Genomic DNA, 23,708 nt, shown 5'->3' with positions numbered 1-23,708 from the left:
CGCTATCCTAATTTTTCACGTCGTTTTTTTGTTCTTGACCGTGTTTGACAGTATAAACTTTTACAGTATAATCTTTTTTTTTTTTTTTTTTTCATTAATACTCCAATTGATAATTATTAGTATAAGAGTATAGGGCTTCAGAATGTTTTAGCAGTAATTAAGGTTACAGCTTCAGTAACAAAAAAAGATTCAATGTGCAATGCATAATAGATTTTCATAGACATGAATAATTAGAATGAGATGGATCTAAATGTAACCTGTAATGCACTTATTATTTTGACTGTTTTTGCTGTATAATAATAGAACACGTACATCCTACTCCAGAAGAAATGTATACCATTTTCTGTTTCTGCTTAAAAGTATATCAAAAGAGAACTATTTTCATAGCATACTTAAAAGTACATCAAAAGTGAACTTTTTTATAAGTATCCTTCTTAAAAGTATATCAAAAGTGAACTAAAAGTGTACTATCCATATTTTAGTATAGTATACTTTAATATACTTCTTTTTTGTAAGGGACTGTATTCATGTCACATTGTCATTGGGGGCTGAGCACCCCTAAAGGTCTGATACTAGAATTGCCCCAGTGCTAAACCATATGATCGCCATGGGCTTTATCAAAACATTATTTAATTTGCAGTGAATTACACTAACAAAGGTATATTCCTTAACATAAGCATACTGCTGTTAGTGGGGTTGCAAAAGCAGATCTCTGCTTAATGGCGCATGCTGCTGAAGTGGGTGTGTGCGTTAAACTCCGACACGTGACCGTGTCCATTGAAATTGTTATGCTCGGACAGTATAAATTCACCTCTGTGTAAATGATCAGTCCCTTTCTCAAGTAAAGCTGCCGTGCTCTCGAGTCTAGGCTACAAAGTAGCTTCGACTTATTTTCACATCATGGCAGGTATGTACATTACAGAAGTCGCATGCACAACCGATAGTTCTTGTCTTCTTTAGATGGAGGAAATAACGTTTGGTTTAGGTAGCCTATCGCGACCTTTTTCAAATGCATCTGTCGACTATAAGCTGTTGCGATGAAAGTCACAATATTTTTGTTTTGCATATTGATTCTTGTGAGCTCTGCAGGTGTTTAGATAACTTACTAATTTGACTACATGGATATTTAATTCTGTCAGACTATCAGTCTGGACTTTTTTTCAAAGTTTTTTTTCTGTAATGTTGACCCAATGTTACGCATTGTCTCGTCAATGTAATTTTCCCTATATGGAAGTAATGAAGCCCAAAGCTTGTTGCTGTTTTTATAACCTCCCCGAAGAACTCCAATTCTGCACGTAGTTCTTGAACACTGCGTGCCTAGCTGTATAATGCTGTTATGTCATAGAACAACCCGAGAGGGAGAGGGGGAGGGGGGGGGGGGGGGGGGGGGGGGGTTGCTTGCTGAAACCTTTTTCCTTTTAACTTTTATTTGGGTTCTAATGATGCCACCAGACTAGTTACCCAATATGTCTGAAAAAAACAAGTTATTTACTGACATACACAAGTGTGTATGTGTGCGTGTGTATTTGTGTGTTTATAAGGCAAGCTTTTGGTGCCCCGCCTCTTTATAGCAACGACTGAGTAGAGAAATATGCTAAATTCTTAAAAAACTGCTTTAATGTCGCATTGAAAATTAACTGAGCAGCAGGGATTCAAAAATAATTGTCTCTTTAATATTGTCATTTGGTCAGATTATTGTAACCAATTAAAACAAGGGGAGGAGGAGCTTTAAGTTCTCACAACTACAGTTTGTCTGATTTGTTTTAAACATGAGTGTAATGGTCCCAATATTCTACATAGCATGTATAATAACAAAATGTTATTATTTTAATGACCATGTGTGCTGATTTGCCTCTGTCCTCATATACATACACCAGTTGTCATGAAGACTTCAAGACTGCATTTTATTTGCCATCATACAAAAGAACATTGTTTCTGACTTGAATGAGTTGGCAGTCCCACTGACAATTAATAGCTTTTCATTTATGGCAAGTAACAGTCTTTCGAGCACAGCTTGGCAGTTTACAGCATACAACCCAGTTAACTTGAAAAGGGTCAGAAATGGTAGACATGGTTTAGAGAGCGCTTCAGTCAGAACAACAATTGTCAGGCTATTTCGCATAATTTACTAATTTATTTGATTTGGAATTAGCTGTTGTCTCTGAGGTTCTTATATCTTACATTATCATTATGCATTTATAACCTGTCTTCCCCCTGTTTGAATGTAATATAATGGGATACAACAATAACTAGCATTATCTCACATAGAAACTTAATTGAAACAATTGATTTGATTCTCATCCAGACCAGGCCTTTGTGACATTGGCTACCAATGACAACTATGCCAGGGGAGCCATGGTGTTGGGCAAGTCCCTGCACAACCACAAGACAGCCAAGAAATTGGTGGCACTCATCGGTCCTCAAGTGTCAGGGCCCTGCCAGTAAGAACCCGTTCTTCCCTCTTCTGATGCAACACGTAGTATGATGCGACCTTCTGCAACTGATCTGTGGTCCTGTTGGAATACTTGATTTATAATTGTAATTATTTATTTCATCCTCCTTTCCTTTGAGAAATCACTGATCTGCCATGACTCCAGGGGTTAGAACTCAGTGAAAGCATACAAGACCAAACTATTTGACCTCTCCTATGATGTTGGATGTCTCAAGGAATTCAGTGTGCATTTGTACAGTAGTAAAGCAACAAGTTAAATTACTCAATAATTAAGGTTATTACAGAATTATAGATAAAAACAAGTTGTGACAGTTGATGGTCTTGGACTATGCAACCAGTGAAGTTCCAAGACTCAACCTGTTTTGTTGCATACCAGATGCTGATTGTGTGCTCCAAGTACTCCAAGTACTACTGCAACAATGATCACCACAATTGGTTCAATGTTCTTGATGTGCATTAGGCACATTTTTACGTGTTTATAAATTACACACAAGGCTTTTCTTCTGTGCGTGGCAGCTTCTAAAAAAAACGTTATTGCTACATCATTTTACTAACATGCATTACAAACTTTGTAAATGTCCCATCTGTATATTGTCTCATCAGGGCAGTGCTGAAAATGATCTTTGATGAGGTGAGGCTGGTGAATGTGTTGGATAGTGGTGACACTGCCCATCTGGCTATGATAAAAAGACCAGACCTGGGCATCACCTTTACCAAGCTCCACTGCTGGGCACTCACACACTACTCCAAATGTGTTTTCATGGATGCAGATACACTGGTGAGGACCTAATAGAGGAGTGAGAGATGTTATGAGGTGGCATCTCCTTAGGTTTGTGCAAGTGATCTTTGTCAATCAGCTAGTATAAACAAGTACAGCAGTGCTGGTGATGTATTTTGGTTGTGGCATTTGTTGTGGTCTTGGTATTGTGTAATTGTTACGACCAGAAATTTTAATCCGGTTTCTAATTGGATTCTAAGATGCTACAAGAGACTTCTTTGTATATGTTGGTACAGTAATGATTGTCATAGTAACAACAGTTGTGTGTTTATCCCTGTGTGTGTTTGGCTGACAGGTGGTCTCAAACATAGATGAGCTGTTTGACAGAGAGGAGCTGTCAGCTGCTCCAGATCCCGGTTGGCCAGACTGTTTCAACTCTGGTGTGTTTGTGTTCTGTCCATCTCTTGAGACCTACGGCAAACTTCTTCAGTATTGCACAGAGCATGGCAGCTTTGACGGTAAGTAATGTTTTTGTCTGTTGGCATACATCTGTTTAATACTGTACTTATGATACAGCCATATGCCTTGGGAAGTTTTTACTTGATGTTGACTGTATCTAACCAGTGGGTTTGTATCACAAATTCATAATGCTCACTTACTGAAAACCTAAATTCCTATCAAAATAAAGTTTTCACTGTGAAATGTGTATTAATCAAGTACCAAATGTTGGTGTTTACATGTGTCCTTTTAAAGCATTGGGAGGTGTCAACTATGGCCTTCAAGTGTTTCGGTGCATGATGCAAACTTCCAAGTTTACTTTTGCTTTCAGCAAGGGGTTTAGAGACGGGGCTCTCCAATCTCAGCTCTCAAGTTATTCTTGGGTGGGGCGTAAGTTACATTTGAGGATCCATTTTAAATCGGGAACTAGTTGACATAAAACTATCCCAGGAACTGGTTGATAATAAACGATCACATCTAGGGTCACCACTAACTTATGGTCGTCATTCTGGCTTCAGTGTAGTCACAAAACATTTAGTTTTTTCTTTCATGAGGTAAATCAAGAAATCCCTCTTCATTTTGACATACCTCAAGCTAAACTAACAACTTTCTTTTGGGGTATTGCATAATAGAGTTGTCACTCTAACACTTACTTGCAGCCCTCTACAATTTTACCCAACAGCTACATGAGGGAACTTGGCACAATTTCTCCTAGTAACAAGAAGGCCATTTGTGCTTGTTTTATTGTCTGTATGCTCACAGATTGTAAACTCCCAATATTTTAGCTAAATGTAACTTTATGAGAGCTGTGGTGAAGTGATAAAGGCACCTCCATGAGAATGTACTGATTGTATTGTTATTACATTTCTGCAAATGTGAAAAATGAACAACATGCACATACAATGTGTTACTTTTTATAACTTATGTGCAATGTACAGTACAATATGGAAACCTCTTTGCAATCATCATAAGTTTATTTAAAAACTAATTAGCGTGCTTAATAGTGGCACATGCTTTGAGGTACATTCATTTTGGCTGCCACTAGAGGCTGTTGGCAGGAATAAGCCTGGCATCATAGAAATTGCTCAGTTCAGATCAATGTTGCACATTGTCTTTTGCTTCTGTATGAAGCTCTCTCAGTAGACAAGTAAATGCCCTGTTGCCGGTACTGCCATAAAAACCACAGGTCACTGTAGTTTAAACTAGCCAACCAAATCATATCAATTTTACATAATATTTTGTGCAAATAAATAATAATAAAAAAGTCCCTGTTGCAATGTTATCCAGTTGCAACTCTATCCACTGTAGGACTCTCACATTAGTGATGAGATCTATTGCACAAAATGTATATATTATTTTTTTCAAAACTTTTGGTCCTATGTAAACCATTTTGATTCTATGTGTAGTTGGTAGACAGTGACAGCCCCTGTTTATGCTAATTTGAAAATGTGTTTATTTATAGCCTGCCCTGGTCGATCCGTTTGGGCACTGGCTTGAAGTTCCGCTGACCTTTAGTATTTCTTCTGAGTGCTGCCCTACTACAAGCAATACATAATGTTCCCATACTAGCACATTTAGCTCACTATCTCCTAGCCAATGGGAGTAATGTTAAAATGGCTTGAGGCACCAGAGGCCGGTCACAGGGCTTCTCTATTCAATTCCACCTTTTATTGTACAGTCGGATCTGCCTTAAGGCGGCATCTTTGCGCTCTGTCGTTCCAACATAATTTGGTGCCAAAGTCAACATGCAATGTAAGATGGGAATTCTGGCTCAACCGCTTTTATCCTTTTGAAATGAGGATGCTACAGGGTCATATTTTTGGGGAAGCTTGCTTGCATAAGAAGATTGTTCTGGAGCCGATATAATGATTTGGTTGGCTAGTTTAAACTACAGTGACCTGCGGTCTTTATGGCAGTACAGGTCTCTGCTTAGGAGCATGTTCATGATTTAGTTTAGGAACTTCAATGTAGACATGATGAACTCTTGCACCATTCTCTGGGGGTAAAACTTTCAATGGCAAAGGCCTATACAGTAGCATAAGACCAAAGTACAGAAAACTATAGTATACTTAGTGAGCTGTCTTTGAACTTCCGTATGAGTTTAGCATGCAGCATTAAAAATAATTGTAGCTCAGATACCAAACCGTGCGTTTCCACTACAGCGGAGCCTAGCGGCGCAGAGCGTCGGCTTCCAATCCATTTTCAATGAAACCGGGCGTTGACGCTCGCGTACGCTCCCACAATGCCCTATACCAGCGTCAACGCCCGGTTTAATTGAAAATGGATTGGAAGCTGACGCTCCGCGCCGCTGTATTATTACTGTCTGCAACGTGAACTAGTATTTGACCTCACCAATGCACCTTTTCTGCAACAGATAAAGTACCAAGTCCACTATTTTTACCCTTGGGGGCGCCTGCTACAATATACCCTTCTCTTCAACTAATGGAATGCAGTGGTCTTTGAGGCATGCATCCAAGTCGTACATGTTCTGTACATTGTGTCTTTTTCACACTCACTGGCACAAGGATTGCTCCCTGTTGCCAAATGTATACAATACGTAAATGCACGTAGTAATAGTAGTGGCTGAATCAGATCACTGTTGAGGAGGTGAAGGATTGGTTTAATTGCCAATGTGAATTACGTGTGTGTGTGTGTGTGTGAGAGAGAGAGAGAGAGAGATGCCTCATATTTTCCATGGTGTTCTTGATCTGGCTGGTTGGGCAACATGCTCTTTAGAATAATTATCTTCGGTTACTTACCATTTTTGTTTTGTAACCTCTACTGTACTGAGTTCATGGACTTGATGGATAAGTAAAAGAGGGGATTGTATCTTACATATTGTATTCAAAGGCTCTGCTGACTAATGTGAACATGCATCAGCTTAATAGGTTTGTTAGAGGTGTAAAGATCAGTTGACTGTCACTATCAATTTCATCTTATTTATCCATCCAACCTTTTAGGAAAGCAACACCTAAATCATTTCTTGACTTCTTGCCTTTCACATTGTAAAAAAAAACACAGTTCAGAGAATTCCTTTTTCTAGTTCAAATAAATACATGACAAAACTATTGGAATTTGACAACAATACTTAAGTGTATCTACTGTATGTCAGGGTAACAATGTCAGCAATGTTATTTTTCAACATTTTGAGTATTAACATATTGTTTGTCTTCTTGCAGGAGGGGACCAAGGGGTATTGAATGGCTACTTCAACACTTGGGCAACAGCAGACATATCAAAGCACCTCCCCTTCATCTACAATCTCAGCAGCATAGCCATCTACACGTACCTTCCAGCATTCAAGCAGTATGTGTATTCCTTAAGTTTACAGTATTTCTCACAAAATAAACTGCAAACAAACACCTGGTGTTTTGTAAATCGGAGTGTAAACCGCACTCGGATATAAACTGCACTGTAAACACACATTACTGTTGCGCCAGTAAAAGTTGAGCAGCCCAATGCTCACGATTGATTATTTGCCCAGACACACAGTATCAGCGGACAGCTTGGATAGCCATCTAACTAGACAACATTACCAATCAAGGTGAACACTCAAATTATCTAAACTTTAGACCATAGCATTACACATATAAAAACAGAATGAACACGACAATAGAACTCCAAACAATTCTTATTTAACTAAGCTAATGCCCTTAACTTAGTAGCTTTTCAGCTTGCCGCAGGGCATTCTGGGTACCAAGAGCAATGTACGAGCATTGTGTAACTCACTTCGGTTGTGGATAGTATGCCCAGAAATAAAGCCAAGTCACTCATGAGCAAGAGCAGTGGTAAAATACAAGTTATGAAAAGAGACCACGTCCGTGTCTTATTGTCCACACGATCATATACAATTATCTCTAAAACGAACTTACAAAGAGCTCGGTTACACTACCAAAGTTGAATTGGTAATGTTGTTAGTGTAAGGGGCCCCATTATCGTCCACAACCGTTTCTTCCGTTAATTTCATAAAGAAGATATGCAGCAGCAACGAAATAAAGGAACTCATTGATATGTACACATCTTATGTTGCTGCACACCAAATTACAGCTTCTTACTTTGAGATTTGAGTATGTAAATACTAGGGCTGTCCCCGACTAAGATTTTCTTTGGTCGACCAAGACTCGACTAAAACGTCTGAAAATCGACTAATCGAACTGTGAAACACTTTTTTTTCACACACAAAACAAAACCGTACAAACATTTTCCCGATCTAACTCAATGACTGCTGGACATTGCAGATTCAGCCGCTAAAAGCCTACAAATAATAAGACTTGTATCACCAGTCCTGTTGTAACCAAATGCCGATGGTATTTAGCATCTCTTACAATGTACTACAAATAAAAAATATTGTTGGTTTAACATGCAAATAATCAGAGCGCGCTTATCACTGCCTGAAAACTTGCAGCATGCAAACTTAAGTAGAAGCTGAGTGGGGAACGGTACAACGGAGAAAGATTTTGTTGTGTTGGCCGGAGAAGATAATGGCCGGGCTTCCCAGATTTGTTAAGAAGCTCTTAACGCTAAGAACTTCTTAAGAACGTTTGAAGAGCGCTCTAGAACGCTCTTAAGGCCGATATATGCTTCTGAGTTTTTCGAAAAAAGGACACATGGGAACGCCCTCGTCTCCGTGGAACGCCCTCTACAAGCTCTCCGTCAGCCCTCGCAGAGCCTCGGAGAGCTTGACGTGCACCTCCTTAATTTTGTACCTCTCCGTCGTAGCTACGGAGAGCTACGGAGCCCCTATTGGCTGTGATTGGTCAGTATTAAGTACCGCTTGCATCAAGGGTAGGGGCGGGGTTGCCGTGATAGCAGGACAAACAGAATCCTTTGACCGCCATTGCTTGTAAAGTTTTTACAATTCATATTTCAGCTAAACGGTACATGTAAATCAGAATCTGAATTAAAACGTGATGAGAAATGGGCAGTGTAGTTGCTGAAAATGTGCGTATTTTATTGATGGAACGGCTAATTTGTAAATTTGCTCCGACTTTTCGGTAACCTAGGTAAATAAACACTCAATGACGTCTAAACAAAAAACCGTTGCGCCACCTACTCTTCTGGCGGTGAATTGTTTTCAGCACCCACAGCCTACGGAGAACCATAAACGCAGTCTATCCGTCCGTATTCGTGCGCCCGCCCATCCGTAAACGGAGACGCAGAAGCATATTTCGGCCTTTAGAATGCGCCCGAAAGGCCTTAGCGTTAAGAGCTTCTTAACGAATCTGGGAAACCTGGCCAATGTCATCCGATTTGGATGTGATTCTTATAATAGGCATATTCATTTTTCAACCCAGCGCATTAGCATGAGCGAAGTAGGGCTAGGCCAACTTACATTTTTCAGGTGGTAGCTACATCATATTCGACGTCGAACTATGAAAAATAAACCGTTGTTGGCAGTACGCGGTACTTCGTAAATGTACTTTAATGATATGCTGCCATACCACAGATTTCTTTGCCAATAACACAGACAAAGTAGGCTATGGCAGCGTTTGTAGTTCTGCAGCCAATTGTGCTTGTGCCGTGTGCAAAATACCAAAACAAAACAAAGTGCAGATGAACGAAAGGGAAAACAGTAACACCTTTTCTTTTAAATTCTATATTTTTTGAGTTGCTTTATTTGTCTTAAATAATATAATCTACAATTTCAATAGAACATTTTGTTAATTCAGCAATGATGACACAAGCGGGAATCAGATCTCACACTGCCATACGGCAGCTAAAAAAATCTCAGTCGACCAAGAGCATATCGACCAGAAAATCGACTAGTCGACTGAGTGGGGACAGCCCTAGTAAATACACTCCCAAACCGTATGTGTAGCATCTGCCTTCCGCAGCGTCAAACTGACATTTCTCCATTGAAAGTGGTCGGGTGGACGATAGTAGGACCCCCTGGCTAACTGCTAAAATCAGTAAAGTAACATTTCTAGGCATATCCTGATTGGATTTCAAAACCGGAATGTGTATCTATATATTAAAGTACAAGGCTGTGACATAACTTTTTTATTTGTATTATAACGACATTTTGGTAAAATTTCTAATGAGCGTCGAGAGCTAGGTGGACGATAATGGGACCCCTTACGCGTTACTAGCGTTATTTTACTTTCTAGCCTATTACATGCCTACCATCTGCCTACTTTAATAAGTCACTGTATTTCCAAGCCCTGATAGTGTAACTGAGATGACACAGTAAATAATTGCTCTTTCAAGTAATAAGCCCCCGTTCAAGTGTTGAGCATTAAATTAGCTGCATGGTCTGTAGAGACCTTGAGACGAAGCACTTTTTTGTTCTAAAACCGGACTATAAGCCGCTTCGAAATATAAAGCGCATAAGCACAAGAACTGTAAAATCGCGTGTAAACTGCGGCTTATTTTCCGAAAATTATGGTAAGTGAGTCTTACCATTGTTTCCTTCATCTTTGATTGGTTGCTAGAAGCGTGGCATTGTGTGTGGCTTCGTCACAAAAGAAAAACACTTCATACATGTATCAAATAACTTATATTGTGCTTCTCTTCGCATGTACTTTGTTTAGAAACAGGAAGACCTACCTAACAGCGCATGTCTCACGTTGGTTAATGCACCGTACTCGATTCTAATTGATATTAGAAACATTTAGCATTCCTGCTAGCAAGGACTTGCCTACTTAAGGAGTAGGCTAGAAGCTAGCTTGGCCCACACTAGCTTGATCTTGTGCTAGACTATTTTACTGCATTGCATAGCACAAAGGAAAACAAATTAATGTAAACATACCAAACACCCCTTAGGCAGAACTGTACAAGCGCTGTAAGGTGAATTAGGCAGACAATTATGACAACTGGCTCAACCATTGTGCATGTAATGACTTCTGTTATGAACTGAATGTCTAGATGTTTGTGGTGGTAGGACAATATAACAGAAGACCACAAAATACATTTTCATCAATATAACAAACTATTGATAATGTAGGAAACAGCAAATGAAGGCTACATAATTCATTTGCGTGAATGTACCACAGCATTGGCAATTTGCTTAAAATAATAAGAAATTGCTTTTATGACTAAAAGTGACTAGAATAGATGATGTGGAGGTTGAACAAGTACTTCAGATATGACAAAGAATTTCAATTTGTGATCTGAGAAATATAGGTACCAAATTCCTCTGCAGCAAGTTTGGACATGAAAGACTCATTTTTGGCACTATTAAACTTGGCAGAAAAGGTTTTCTACAGAAAATGGCATTAGGCAGGCTGCTGCTGCATGGAGTCTGTGATTACAAAACATTGCTGTCATTAACTTGTTGCTAACCAATGAAGAGGTATAGAAATGAGTACAAGTATAATCTTAGAATATTGTTTTAATGTCCACTTCAAATTAGCTGTGATACACACAACTAGTTAAACCCAAGAAATACTTTGGGCACTCTGGGACTGCGTGGGCAGAAGAGTATACAGAGAAAGTAAGCAGATACACAGTCACATGGAAGTATAGTCGAGCCATGACATCAGGTTACCAATGAGGAGAGAGATGAAGGGGCCAGTAACAGCAGCAGTTGTCTCTCTTAAGCTCCCATAGGTGCCCCTCCTATCCGTTGCCTTTCGTTGGGTTAAATATACACCAGGGTCATAACGCGGTTGAACCCTAATCCCAGAATAGACCCATTTCATTTAAAGTCCTAAATCCTCATTGAGCACATGGTAATTCTCTCTCACTCTCTTTATTAATCACTGTCTCTGACCATCTTGTTTTTTTCCTCTCCCTATGAAAAGCAGCACTCATTTGCAGCTGCTTGGTCCGCCCAAGGTTAAGATGGGTTAATGGCATCCTCTGGCAATCTTATTGTCCCTCTTCTCTTTGCTAAGTATTTACTAGCTGAAAAGTTTGGTTTGTTTGACAGAACTTCAAGTTCTGCCCACGTTATCCCAAAGTGCCAGACACTGGCATGTGATTGTTCATGTGGAAATGGAATTGACAGGGCCGGTCGTAAACCTGCTTAGGTTACAGAATGTTTCTCATAAAATTCATTGGAAATATGATTGAAATCAAACCTATTAACACTAGTATTGCCATGGGGGAGACATTTTGAGAAGTTAACTATGATTTGTTCTGACAAATGGACTACTGTAATTGGTGGCCAAGCCGCGGAGCCACCTTAAAGGGGCGATTGACTGGATTTTTGGGGTATTTCACACTGTTCCTTAAGGTCTCCGAATAGGGTATGTAACATTGGTTGGGTTGAAAATGGCCCGGGTGTTGTTCTAGGCCCCCTGATAGATCCTCTGAAATGTTCCCGGGAAAAAACACTAGCTTTTCTCATTTTATGGTATGCTCATTCATATTTAGATAAGCTGCGCGCTGACTGGTTGGTTTTCAACGAGTGAAGCTAGGGAGCAAAAACGCAACACGGCCAACGGCAGCACTCACTGAAACACCGAAGGTGGAGATTTAAAATAAAAACGCGCAAATAAATCTATTGTGTCTACACAACACTGTTTTCAACCGATTGACTACATATCATTTGAAATGATAACATTACTTGTTTCCACTTCTGTTGTTGGAGCAAACTGGATTGACTTGGGGTAGAATGTTAGGCTACAGCTTAGCAACCAAACCATATTGTGATTCTACTCGGCTTCAGTTAGCTAGCTCTAGATATCTTATTGAAAAATAACATGACAAAGATCTGGACAAACATGCATCGTGAATTGTAGATTTACATAGCAGAGGTTATTTATTTGATTGAAACACATACAGGAACATGAAACAACGTTAGCCCCATTGCCAATAAACTAGGCAAAATTATCACACATTCTACCTATGCTCTTGAGTTAGCAAGCTAAACTAGTTTACATGCCTACAGTCTAGGTGTTACTAGTAACAGTTACTAGCAATGCTAACGTATCCTGTATCTAGCACCTGCCTTTTCCAGTTCTTTCAAATAGATTATCTAGACAGGCGTTAGCAATAAGCCAGACTGCTGTTCGTTTTCTGGCAATTTTTTCGGAAGCTTCCCTTCTAATGACGCCTACAGCTAGTCTAGCTACAGTCATTTGATGTGTGTAGAAACGTATTTAGCATTCTACCTGATATGCTATATACAGGACACGTTAGCATTGCTAATAACTGTTAGCACAACATCATACTGTCCTTATAGCTTGCGGTTGCAATGAGCATACGGTCGGAACAGCACCTCTTTCCAGGGTCAGCTTCCTAGCAAATCCTGCTTGAAATTGTCCAAGGTTGTCAAAACTGTCTTGGGTGAAATGTTCAGAGCAAATGAATGATTGAGTGTCAAACTTCGCCGGAATCTTCTCATAGACAACAGCAGCCATGCCTGTCGAATGTTTGGCTCCTTGGGAAGACTGTGAGTGTTAGCCTTCCCTGTACAGCCTGGAACACAGCATTTACGACCGTGGTCCATTTTCAATATCCTTGTTATAATTCTAAACGTTCTTCTTTGTAATTCCTTATAAGTAGCCTACACAGAGCAGCGCACAGCTAAACTAGTATCGGAGATAGACGCTACCTTGGGGTCTGGATGTACATTTTGGGGCGTGAAAAAGATACAAACCAGAGCCAAAAAGGGCGGTCCCCCGTCCTACGACACACCGGTGGCTTTGTTGAAAAGCTAGCGTTTCACAGCCAAATTTTTTCTTTTTGAGATTTGCATAGGAAAGAGGTGTCAATGGACTTTGATATTCACTGTATGTTCATTTTACCCACCGTACTGTCGTTATTCAACTATGACAAGGTAAAATCGGTTTAGCAATCAATCGCCCCTTTAAGGGTTTTTACGTATTCTTATTATTATTATTACACATCTGTCATGGGAGTCTATGACAGCCCCAACCACATGGTCAGAAGTTAAAATTGGCACACTCTTTGCGACCAGTCCCCTCATCAATTTCACCAAGTTTCATGTCTCCATTTCAAACCCTCTAGCGCCACCAATGGGTCAAAGTTGAAGGTGTGTTTACACACGTTACTTTTGAACCATATGCTGCATTTTCCAATATGAGGTATCATTGGATTCCCTGGATCAAGTTCAATGCACTCTACGACGTCATACCCAGTCATATAGATTCTCCGCCATTCTGAATGTTAAGGAGAAACGTTTTCTTCGCTACTCCTCCTACAATTCTTGTCGAATCTTCTTCAAAATTGCCACAGATGATCTTCACCAAGCCTCACAAAAGTTATCCCCTGGAGCTTTGATTTTCGCAACCATTTGTTAGTTACAGCCAATCAAATTCAGCAGCTGATCCGGAAAAAGGGAAGTGAGGTCATATCTTAGTGAATCTTTGATGCATTGACTCCAAACTTGGTGTATGGATTCATGAACCTGTTATTAAGAGGTCCGAAAAAGGTAGGGTCATTTGAGCTTTAGGGGGCGCTACAATAGGCAAGACTGTGTTTAGACCAATAACGTTTGATTTGTTTGTCGTATTTAAGTGATTCCTATGTCTCATGATATCTTAGGAGATCCCGTGTCTGCATGATACCAGACGAATTGATGAGGCCGCCATTTTGAATGAATGAATTAAACTTTGTATTCAATATTCACCAGATTTGGCACAGATTATCGTCAGACCACAATCACATTGACATGTCGAAATAGGACTGAATTACAGCTGTTGGGGCAACAACTTGGGCCAAATCTGACCACGTGTGCCACTGGAGAAACTGATTACTTTTTGTATACAGTAACTGTACACAGCAATTCCAAACGCTGAAAATGGCTCACTGGAAGAAGACGGGCTCCTTTGAAGTGCAAGGTCGTAGGTTTGAAACCAGCCAATGTCTCAAGCATGTCATGATACTGGTTTATTTGTTTAGTGAAGCCAGGTATGCGACAGTAGCTATCGAGCAGTATAATCATAATGATCACGATAATGTTTAATTCTCAGGGGATTTATACTCATGAAGAGTCAGATTTATTGTGCTTTGTAGATATAGTGATGCTACATCTAGCCAGTGCATAGGATATCCTGCATCATAATTTCTGAACAGATTTGTCATAAATCACAAGATTGGTCTCTTCTGATTCTATGTGGCATACTAAGTCGAAATATATCACACTGTCCCGTGTCCGCCATTTTGGGCGTCGGCCATTTGGAATTTTCATAAAAACAAACTCTGTTCGCCGTTGCTCCTATTTTCATGGACATGTAATCAAATCATTTTCAGACCACAATCACCTTGACATGTCAAAATAGGACTGAATTACAGCTTTTTACACTTGGGTCAAATCTGACAACGCTTCCCACAGGAGAAACTGCTTATTCTTTTTATACAGTAACTGAACACAGCATTTCCCTGCAGTGAGAATTGCTCACTGGGATAAGACGGGTTCCTCTGAAGTGCAAGGTCATAGGTTTGAAACAGGCAACAGTCATCAAGCATGTCATGATACTGGTTTATTTGTTTAGTGAAGCCAGGTATGCCACAGTAGCTGTCTAACAGCATAATGGTAATGATAATGTTTCATTCTCAGGGGATTTATACTCAAGAAGAGTCAGATTTATTGTGCTTTGTAGATGTGTCCTCTAACCTCTAGGGGGCGATCCCATGTCTGACACATGTTAACTTGAGATAGCAGCCGAATTGATGCTGCCATTTTTAATGAATTAATAAAACGTTTTTGTTCTACTCCTCCTACAAAATGTATAAAATATTCACCAAATTTGGGACAGATTATCTTCAGACCGCAATCACCTTGACATGTCAAAATAGGACTGAATTACAGCTGTTTAAACTTGGGCCAAATCGTACAACAACTTGCCACAGGAAAAACTGCTTATATTTTTACCCAGTAACTGAACTGTGATTTGCAGCACTGAAAATCGCTCACTAGGATAAGTCGGTGTCCTGGCAACGGTAACGTCAGATGTTTGAATCCAGCCAAAGCCGACGAGCTTGTCATGTCTCTGATTCTCTGTTTAGCGAGACTGTAAGCCACTGCAAAGGAAGCCAGGTGCACCGCAGTCTCTAGTTACCTGTATTCAAGCTACAAACTATAGTCAATGCAATCCTCACACAAACTATCTTTTTTATTTTGATTTTCGAAACCGTTTGTCCGGTCCAGCCAATCGAAATCGGCAAACAGAAAGTTGTGTCGTATCTCAGCAAATCTTTGATGGATTCACGCCAAACTTGCTGCGTGTACTTGGAACAATCTTCTGAGGATGTCGTAAGTTTCTTCTGGGTCATCTGACCTGCTTGGCCACCCCATTGCTGCTTGCAGTTGTATTGTTGTAGCCTGTGTTACCGAACCTGGTAGTTCCATTGAGGTGAGCACATTCAAGGCACCTGGCCAAGAAGGATAACTCGGTAACTAGTTTTTAACATCATTTTCAGATACGGTAGCAACGCCAAGGTAGTCCATTTCCTAGGCCAGACCAAGCCATGGAGCTACACGTTTGACCCCAAAGAAAGGAAGATCCAGGGGAACATGCAGGAAGCCTCCTCACACCCCACCTTCCTACTGGAATGGTGGACCCTCTACTCCAGCACCGTGGTGCCCATGCTCCACGAGCAATATGGTGATCAGCCCTTCAACTCTGGATGTGTGGAGGTCAGTCAACAACACTTTTAATGTGGTGGTGCAGGAGGTGGACCCAAATGCAAGGAAAGGCAGGCAGGATCTAAACTTAAAGTGTTTATTTACCAAGATACGGAACTCAGAGGGAAGTACATTTTATTAGTCCAGAAATGCACCACCCACGGTTTCCAAAAATAATTTAAATTAGTCTGAGCATGAAACAGTTTTTTCACTTTGCCTCAGTCCATTTTAAATTACATTTAGCCCAGAAAAGTCCAGAGATTATGAATCATTTCTCAATCATGTTCACATACGGCTTCGTCTTTGCATCATAGAGCTTTAACCTGCATTTGTGGATGGCAAGGCAAACTGTGTTCACAGACAATGTGTTCTGGAGGTGTTTCTGAGCCCATGCAATGATTTCCATTACGGAATCATGCCTGAAGATCACGGGCATGCAATAGTTTCACCCTTGTCCCTTATACAGAGATTTATCCAGGTTCTCCAATTTTTTTTATTATGTTATACTGTAGATGATGATATATTCAAAGTCATCTCAATTTTACGTTAAGGAACATTATTCAAAAATGGTTCCACAATATGTAGATGCAGGTTTTCTCAGATTGGTGAACCTCTGCCTATTTTCACGTCTGAGAGACTCTGCCTCTTTAAGCTGTTAATTAATTTTTCCAGACTTTTTTGCGACGTGTTGCGGCCATACAAATTTCAAATAGTCTTATTTTTTCCTTAAAATTGTACATTTCCTCCGTTTAAACATTTGATATGTTTTCAATTACCTATTGTGAATGACATGAGTTTATGAGATTTGCAAATCATTGCATTCTGTTTTTATTTAAATTTTACATAGTCCCAACTTTTTTGGAATTGGGGTTGTGTGGGTTTTGGTGTGGGTGTGTACACACACACATGGGGGGAGACAGACAGAAAACACTAGGCAGGGCAGGGAGAACAAACTAAACGGGCACGGCCATGGCAGTGACATTTAATCTTTCATTATATCATTTTAGAGTTGAGTCAGATTTATTGTCTTGTATATAATTGCACAATAACTGTTAATTGTACAGACTGTTTTCATTATGAATTTAGTTTTATTTGAATTGATTAGCAGTGATAAGTATTGTGTATACTGTATACATGTAAACTATACACCGGGGGAACAAAAGTTGAGTCATTAATACATTGTGATGAGTTAATTGGTGAACAAAAGTTCAAATGTCTTTCCATAAGAGCAAAAGCTGTACATTATTCCCAATTACCCCCCCATGGTATATAAATATAATTTTATAAATCTGGTAACATTCCAGTTCAAGGAATTTCTTTAATTACAGTTAAAGGTTAAACATATAAAATGTATCTTACAGACTTCTTTTAAATTATTTGGAAAGACAGTAGTGTGTTTTGGTATCAATCCAGACAAATGCATTAACAGCAAAGTAATCTTTAATTGGTGTAACCATTGATGGATTCTGACTTTCTGGCATGCATTTCTGTGTGGCTAGATGAAAACGGACTATGCAGCCCAAGAAGCCTTGTCCTCAGAAGAACGCAAGAAGAAATGGGAGCAGGGTCAGGCAGATTACATGGGAATGGACTCTTTTGAGAATATCCAGAAAAAGCTAGATGCTTTTCTCAAATAAATTTGTAATGGAAAGGATTATGAGAGCACATGCAGTTTAATAGATTGATTCCATAATTGGCTGAAATCCAGTTCTAAATTTCTTCTTTACTTCAGCTGCATACCACGTCCACCCCATACTTGACCCCTGTCACCTTCAAAGACAACTTAACACTGTTACAATGGAAAATTAATTTGATAACAATCAGTGCAGGCCCCCAATGCAGTTTTTTGTGTTGTAATTTTGTTCTAATATACTATCTACACTGTGAAGTTACTATTCATCAACAAACATACAGTACTGTATACCGGTGTACAGATCTTTTTTATTTGGGATGATTTTCTCACACAATGTGATATGAAATCAATCCTATCCAAGAAAAATAAAGGGAGTCTACAACATGATGTCAGAAAGTTTGCCAAATTACCTAATAGGTTTTTGTTGCACTTCAATTAACCCTTTCTGTAGGAACATGGATGGCAACACATCCTCATGTTTTCTATACTTCTAAGAAGCATTTATTGCATTGTCTTGCCGTCTTATGTGAGTGAATTTCACAACATAGCCAGAGACTAAATGTAAATTCACATCAATTTATTTTTATTTTTTACCCTTCAGTCAGTCAAATCTATGAAGTAGCATCTTTATTAAATCTCTGAAATTTACAATTCTTTTGTAATGTGTGCTTTACCTACTGCCTTAGTTTTTATACTGTTTAAAAAACCTTTGCCAAGGCTGAGAGATTCACCTTTTTTATTTTAACTCTGTGTAGGTTTTCAGTTGGCCTTTGGTCTGACAGCTGGACCCTGAATGCCTGTTACACTCCAGCCTCTGGTGACAGCTCTCTCTGCACCTCCTCATGGCATTGCACCTCCTGGCTTGTCTCTTAGCTTGCTACTGTTTTACTTGATCCAAATGTTGTCTGTACCACAGCCCCTTTATCTGAAAAATAAAGAATAGTCGGACCAGAACCATGAGTTGTATTTTTATTTCCAAGATGTGCCTTAACATAATGAAATAATATAATGTTGCATTAGAAGTCTTGGAGGCACAATATTTTCCATAGGAAATTACCTTTTGGGGTGTATTTTGGTAGACAGAAAGTTATCACAACTCTTGCTTTGTTTTAGTGTAACTAGAAATGGTGGAAGTAACATAACAAGGCATATCTCTAAAACAGTATCAAACCTCATGATGTTAAGTCAATGTATGCAGTAGTCACTAATGTACAACTGTACAGAATTATAACACTTGAAAAAAATTTTTAGTGTCAATGGCATTGGAGTCTGCCTCAATTCCAGGTTTCATGTTAACATAACACATTCAATTTAAATGGTGTAGTCAACCATGCAAATGCATGGTTGGGAACAATAACGTATTAAAAGATCTTATGGTGTTTCATATATAATTCCATACAGTGGAATAAACATTAATTGGTGTAGTTTCCATTTATGGATGACAGTGTGTTGAAGCATCTATTTAGGTCCTGTAAGACTTGCAAGCATGATAACTATTCTCTTTTGATGGGCAGCCTTGATCAGAAGTTATGTATCACATTGCCATTAAGTGGTCATATAGAATATTACTGGACAGTAAAAAAAGATACTGTATGGCCAAAATATTACTGGATAGTAAGAAAAGATACTGTATCCCCAAAAGTATGTAGACACCTGACCATCACACATCTATGAGCTTCTTCTACATCCCCTTCCAAAATTATGGGCAAATAATACGGCGTTGCCTCCCCATACCAGCTGCCTCTCTTCTGGAAAGGCTGTGCACAAGACTTTGGAGTGTATCTATGGTAATGTGTGCGCATTCAACCACAAGAGCATTAGGGAGTTTGAACACTGCTGTTGGGTGACAACCTGGCTTGAAGATTGTGTTAGAATTTGTCCCAACTAGTGCATTGTGCTCATGATGTAGTATGAAGTATGCCTATCCACTTTATATTTTCGTTCTGTTCGCAAGCCAGCCCCTTTGAAAGCAGCTGATTATTGGTTGTAAAAGCAAATTCGCTTCAAAATAACTAACGCTGCAAGTCCACTACAGCGTTTTTTTAATGCTCTGCATCGCTTGCCTTCCCACAGTTCACCACGCTCGGGGCGTGTCCTTCACGGATGTAGGAAAATCCGGGGGATGATCGATGCACGTCCTCTTGAGCAACAGACAAGCGACAGAGAAGGTCACGTAGTAGACTGGAACTAAGATGCATTCCTCTTTAGTATATGTGTAGGTGAGGAAATAAAATAGTGTATATGCAGCTAGTGTGTGCGTTGTGTTCGCTCCCGGTGTGTCTGTCAGAACACAAATCTTCAAACGGCTTTCTTTTTGCTGATTATTGCTAGCGGAGTTTCTTACATGACAATGAGAGTGGTGCTGAAACAACACAGAACGTAAACAACTAGAGAGCATACAATTTCTGGGGAAATTGTGAGGGTGTGCTTGCGGCTGCCCCAGCTACCCATAGTCTCCTGGTGTTTACATATTTTAAAAAGCATTTAAGTGTATGACTGCATTTCTGACCATTGTGTTCCCTTGATATTAATTCTGTAAAAATTACATGTATCACTCCGATGGTATCGCTCAGTAGGTAACTTAGTAAATTGTATTCAGATATAAACAACTTGTTGGTTGTCCAACAAGAGGAAGACACAGCATCTGCTTCTTCAACTCCTTAATCCTCTTGAGACACCTGTTGCACCTGGTTATGAGGTTGTAGGCTATGGGACGTCTGATATTGCATTTGTCTAATTATGTGTAGGACAGTGTTTCTCAAGTGGTAGGACATATTGATTCATAAAAGCATCTTAATGTATCAACGTAAATATAATAATGTTTTAACATTTTAAAGCAAGCAATGACATGGCTAATTCAAAAGCAGTTTGCTTGAGGCAAGCTAGCTGCCGTTGCTATCCACACTCCACTGATTGTTTGAAAGCGCAGGACATTAGAACGTTTCTTTTGTAGGGGATAATTAAGCAATAAGCCCCAAGAGGCCGTGGTTTGCACTGATTTTAGAACAGGTAAGGGGAGTTGTTAGGCACGACGCGAAGCGGAGTTTTCGCCTGTTGTTTCGCCATGAAGGGGCTTATTTCCCCGATAAAGACCGGCGTTCTATACATTATCCCGCTTATTACACGGCTACTTGCCAACAAAAATAACTTAACACAGTGTGGGTTTTAACAATGTATTTGTTACCATTCGTATTGTTGATCAGCAGAGAAATAGTTCGCCAAAGACGTTGAACTTCATAGACTGAACATTATTTAGGCTTCAAATCATCTGACGTCTCTAAGCAACAGAGTACGCCGGGGTTGAAAAGTTACCGGACTACTTGCGGAGTGGTACGAAAGACGTGAATCCGAGGCAAAAAGGCCACTTCCCTTGACAGCGGTCAAATATGCATAGCAGCGGTCAAATATGAGAAAATTGTTCACCGCAGAATGTTGGGAAGCCCCATTCAAGTGAATGGAGCATTCTACAGTATTAAGAACAGCCGTGTAATAAGTAAGGGATAATGCCCTTCGAGGTGTCCAATATCATCTGATAATGGACGATGCGGAGGTGTGAACGCTGCGCGTCGGACGGTTGCTTCCGCGGAGTCCATTATCAGATGATATTGGACACCTCGAAGGGCATTATCCCGCTTATACCATAGTCACTTGCCAACAATTTTTTTACAGACATTAATGTGTTTTAAGGCGTTTTGCAATAGAAATCTAACGTTTTTCAACTTAAGCCAACCCTGATATTTCTAGTCCGCTCAACCAACACCGGCTTTCCCTTGGCTGAGCTATTAGCCCAAAAGCTAACTTTATGCTAGCAGGATTCAAAGGCAATAACATTGTGTACGGTTGACAAACAGTAAATGTAATTTTACAGTATGTTTGACAATAAGATTTGCTAGCTAACCAGCCATGTCACTGTCCCAAAATCAATATCAAGATTTTCACGAACAATATCGGCCATATACTAGTACTAGGCTGAAGTATGGCCGCAGCCTGTGGAGGGAGTTGAATAGCAAATGGATGTGAAATGATCGCATGAAAGTTGACATTTTCTCCAAACAGTGATTATAATTTGACAGTATGTTTAACACAAGACTAGCCAGCTATCGAGCCATGTCATTGTCCCCAAATAAAATCAAGATTTTTAAGAAGAAAATAATCGGCCATGTGTAGAGTTGCTGCTACTGTCGTGTTGGCCGCAGCCTGTCTGAAGTAGATTGACTAGCGAGCTGAATAGTGAATGGGATGTGAGATGAGCGGTTACGTGACACTGACACACTACATTCAGAAAATAAACATTTTTCAAATAAGTTAAAATAAATATTGAAGTCACTCATTGTTGTAAATACAAGTTAGCTTGTTAAAGTCTTTCACAATTGTAAATGGAGGCTTTGACTACGTCACTGTTGTTATGGTTACTTATTTAAGATATTTTGTACAGGCTCTTGTGTAGCCAGCGGAATAATTTAGAACGGTGAAAAGACAGTTTTTCTGCAATGACGCAGTAGGTGTCCGTTATCACCCTATAATGTACACCCCTGCAGCCAATCAGAATTGAGTATTCACCCAGACCATGGTATAAGACATAATAAAGTTTAGCCATAGCTGTGGCATTGAAGAAAGTACTGTAGCCTACTACACTGCCAGTGGGCGAGCCGAGTCTGTGACTCTGTGGCTAACGTCAAAACAAGACGCAGTCTCACTCAAATTCCAAGTTTTACACAAATAACAAACTATGCTGACCCGCTGGCTGTCTTCGCAATCGCCATAGCTTTAAAACACTGCTGTCCATTTAGATGTAGAATTGACCCTGGTACGAAATTAAGAAAGTACTCACCAGACGCAGATCGACAGTTGACTGAGTGTCAACACTGTTGACAACATTGCTTGCGCAATCGTAAATGGAGGCTGACATGTCTCTCACGAAGCAAACAAATCAACGTTTTTACAGCAACCTATATTAAAATCTCACCACCTGGCTGTTTTCACAATAGTCATACCGTCATAACATTTCCCTCTTTCAGTTTTTTCGTGTAAAATTGAACTATAAATTAGCTACAAAAAATGCTACTATGACGCTTTCTAGCATGGCTGCTGCGTAAAAGACCTGCACTCGCTCAAATTTTAAAGACTGTCACGACCTAAATAAAAAATGCAAGATTGCAGTTCCACTCGAAATCGCTTTTTCTACAAAGCCAAATGGTTGTGATTTTTTGGGGGTGGTATTTTTCACTCGTAATCCAAGCTCCAATTTGCGAGCTAGAAATTCTATCACGTTGTATCCACGCGTCGTTGCTAGAGGCGGTCTCACGGGCGACCTGCACTCGCTCAAATTTGAAAGACTGTCAAGACCTAAATCAAAAATGCGAGATTGCAGTTCCACTCTAAATCGCTTTCTCTACAATGCCAAATGGTTGTGATTTTTTGGGGGTGGTATTTTTCACTCGTAATCCAAGCTCCAATTTGCGAGCTAGAAAGTCTATCACGTTGTATCCACGCGTCGTTGCTAGAGGCGGTCTCACGGGCGACCTGCACTCGCTCAAATTTGAAAGACTGTCAAGACCTAAATCAAAAATGCGAGATTGCAGTTCCACTCGAAATCGCTTTCTCTACAATGCCAAATGGTTGTGATTTTTTGGGGGTGGTATTTTTCACTTGTAATCCAAGCTCCAATTTGCGAGCTAGAAAGTCTATCACGTTGTATCCATACGTCGTTGCTAACGTGTGTTGACGTGGTGACGTAGCTAGCACAGGTTACCCTTCGTCGACAAAAGTCACTTTGTCCCCACAAAAACGTTGTAACCTCCTAAACTGTGCAACGGAACGTAAATCCAAATACAAGCAACTCAATCGCTACCAAGACGAAAACGTTTGACAC

The 23,708-nt window shown here is 39.8% G+C and overlaps 1 protein-coding gene across 3 annotated transcripts; it reads left to right on the top strand.

Moving 5' to 3' along the window:
* The first annotated feature begins 788 nt into the window (after positions 1-788).
* On the top strand, positions 789-18,790 carry gyg1b (glycogenin 1b). 3 transcript variants are annotated; one of them, XM_047023753.1, is made up of 7 exons: positions 789-907; positions 2,306-2,441; positions 3,056-3,083; positions 3,526-3,688; positions 6,848-6,974; positions 15,999-16,215; positions 17,703-18,790. In XM_047023753.1, the coding sequence occupies exons 1-7, from the start codon at positions 901-903 to the stop codon at positions 17,838-17,840; spliced, it is 816 nt and encodes a 271-aa protein (XP_046879709.1). In that variant the 5' UTR covers positions 789-900; the 3' UTR covers positions 17,841-18,790. The 3 variants fall into 3 exon arrangements, with proteins under 3 accessions (XP_046879709.1, XP_046879708.1, XP_046879710.1); XM_047023752.1 differs by having other exon boundaries at positions 792-907; positions 3,056-3,230; XM_047023754.1 differs by lacking the exons at positions 789-907; positions 2,306-2,441 and adding an exon at positions 2,520-2,538 and having other exon boundaries at positions 3,056-3,230.
* Positions 18,791-23,708: the final 4,918 nt, after the last annotated feature.

The sequence above is a fragment of the Hypomesus transpacificus genome, chromosome 8, assembly GCF_021917145.1.
Source record: "Hypomesus transpacificus isolate Combined female chromosome 8, fHypTra1, whole genome shotgun sequence".
Lineage (NCBI taxonomy): Eukaryota > Metazoa > Chordata > Actinopteri > Osmeriformes > Osmeridae > Hypomesus > Hypomesus transpacificus.
This window is presented reverse-complemented; position numbering and strand designations above follow the sequence as displayed.

Coding starts and splice junctions, on each gene's coding strand:
- gyg1b (XM_047023752.1), top strand. Junction 3,231..3,525: donor TCATGGATGCAGATACACTG/GTGAGGACCTAA, acceptor TTTGGCTGACAG/GTGGTCTCAAACATAGATGA. Junction 6,975..15,998: donor TACCTTCCAGCATTCAAGCA/GTATGTGTATTC, acceptor CATCATTTTCAG/ATACGGTAGCAACGCCAAGG.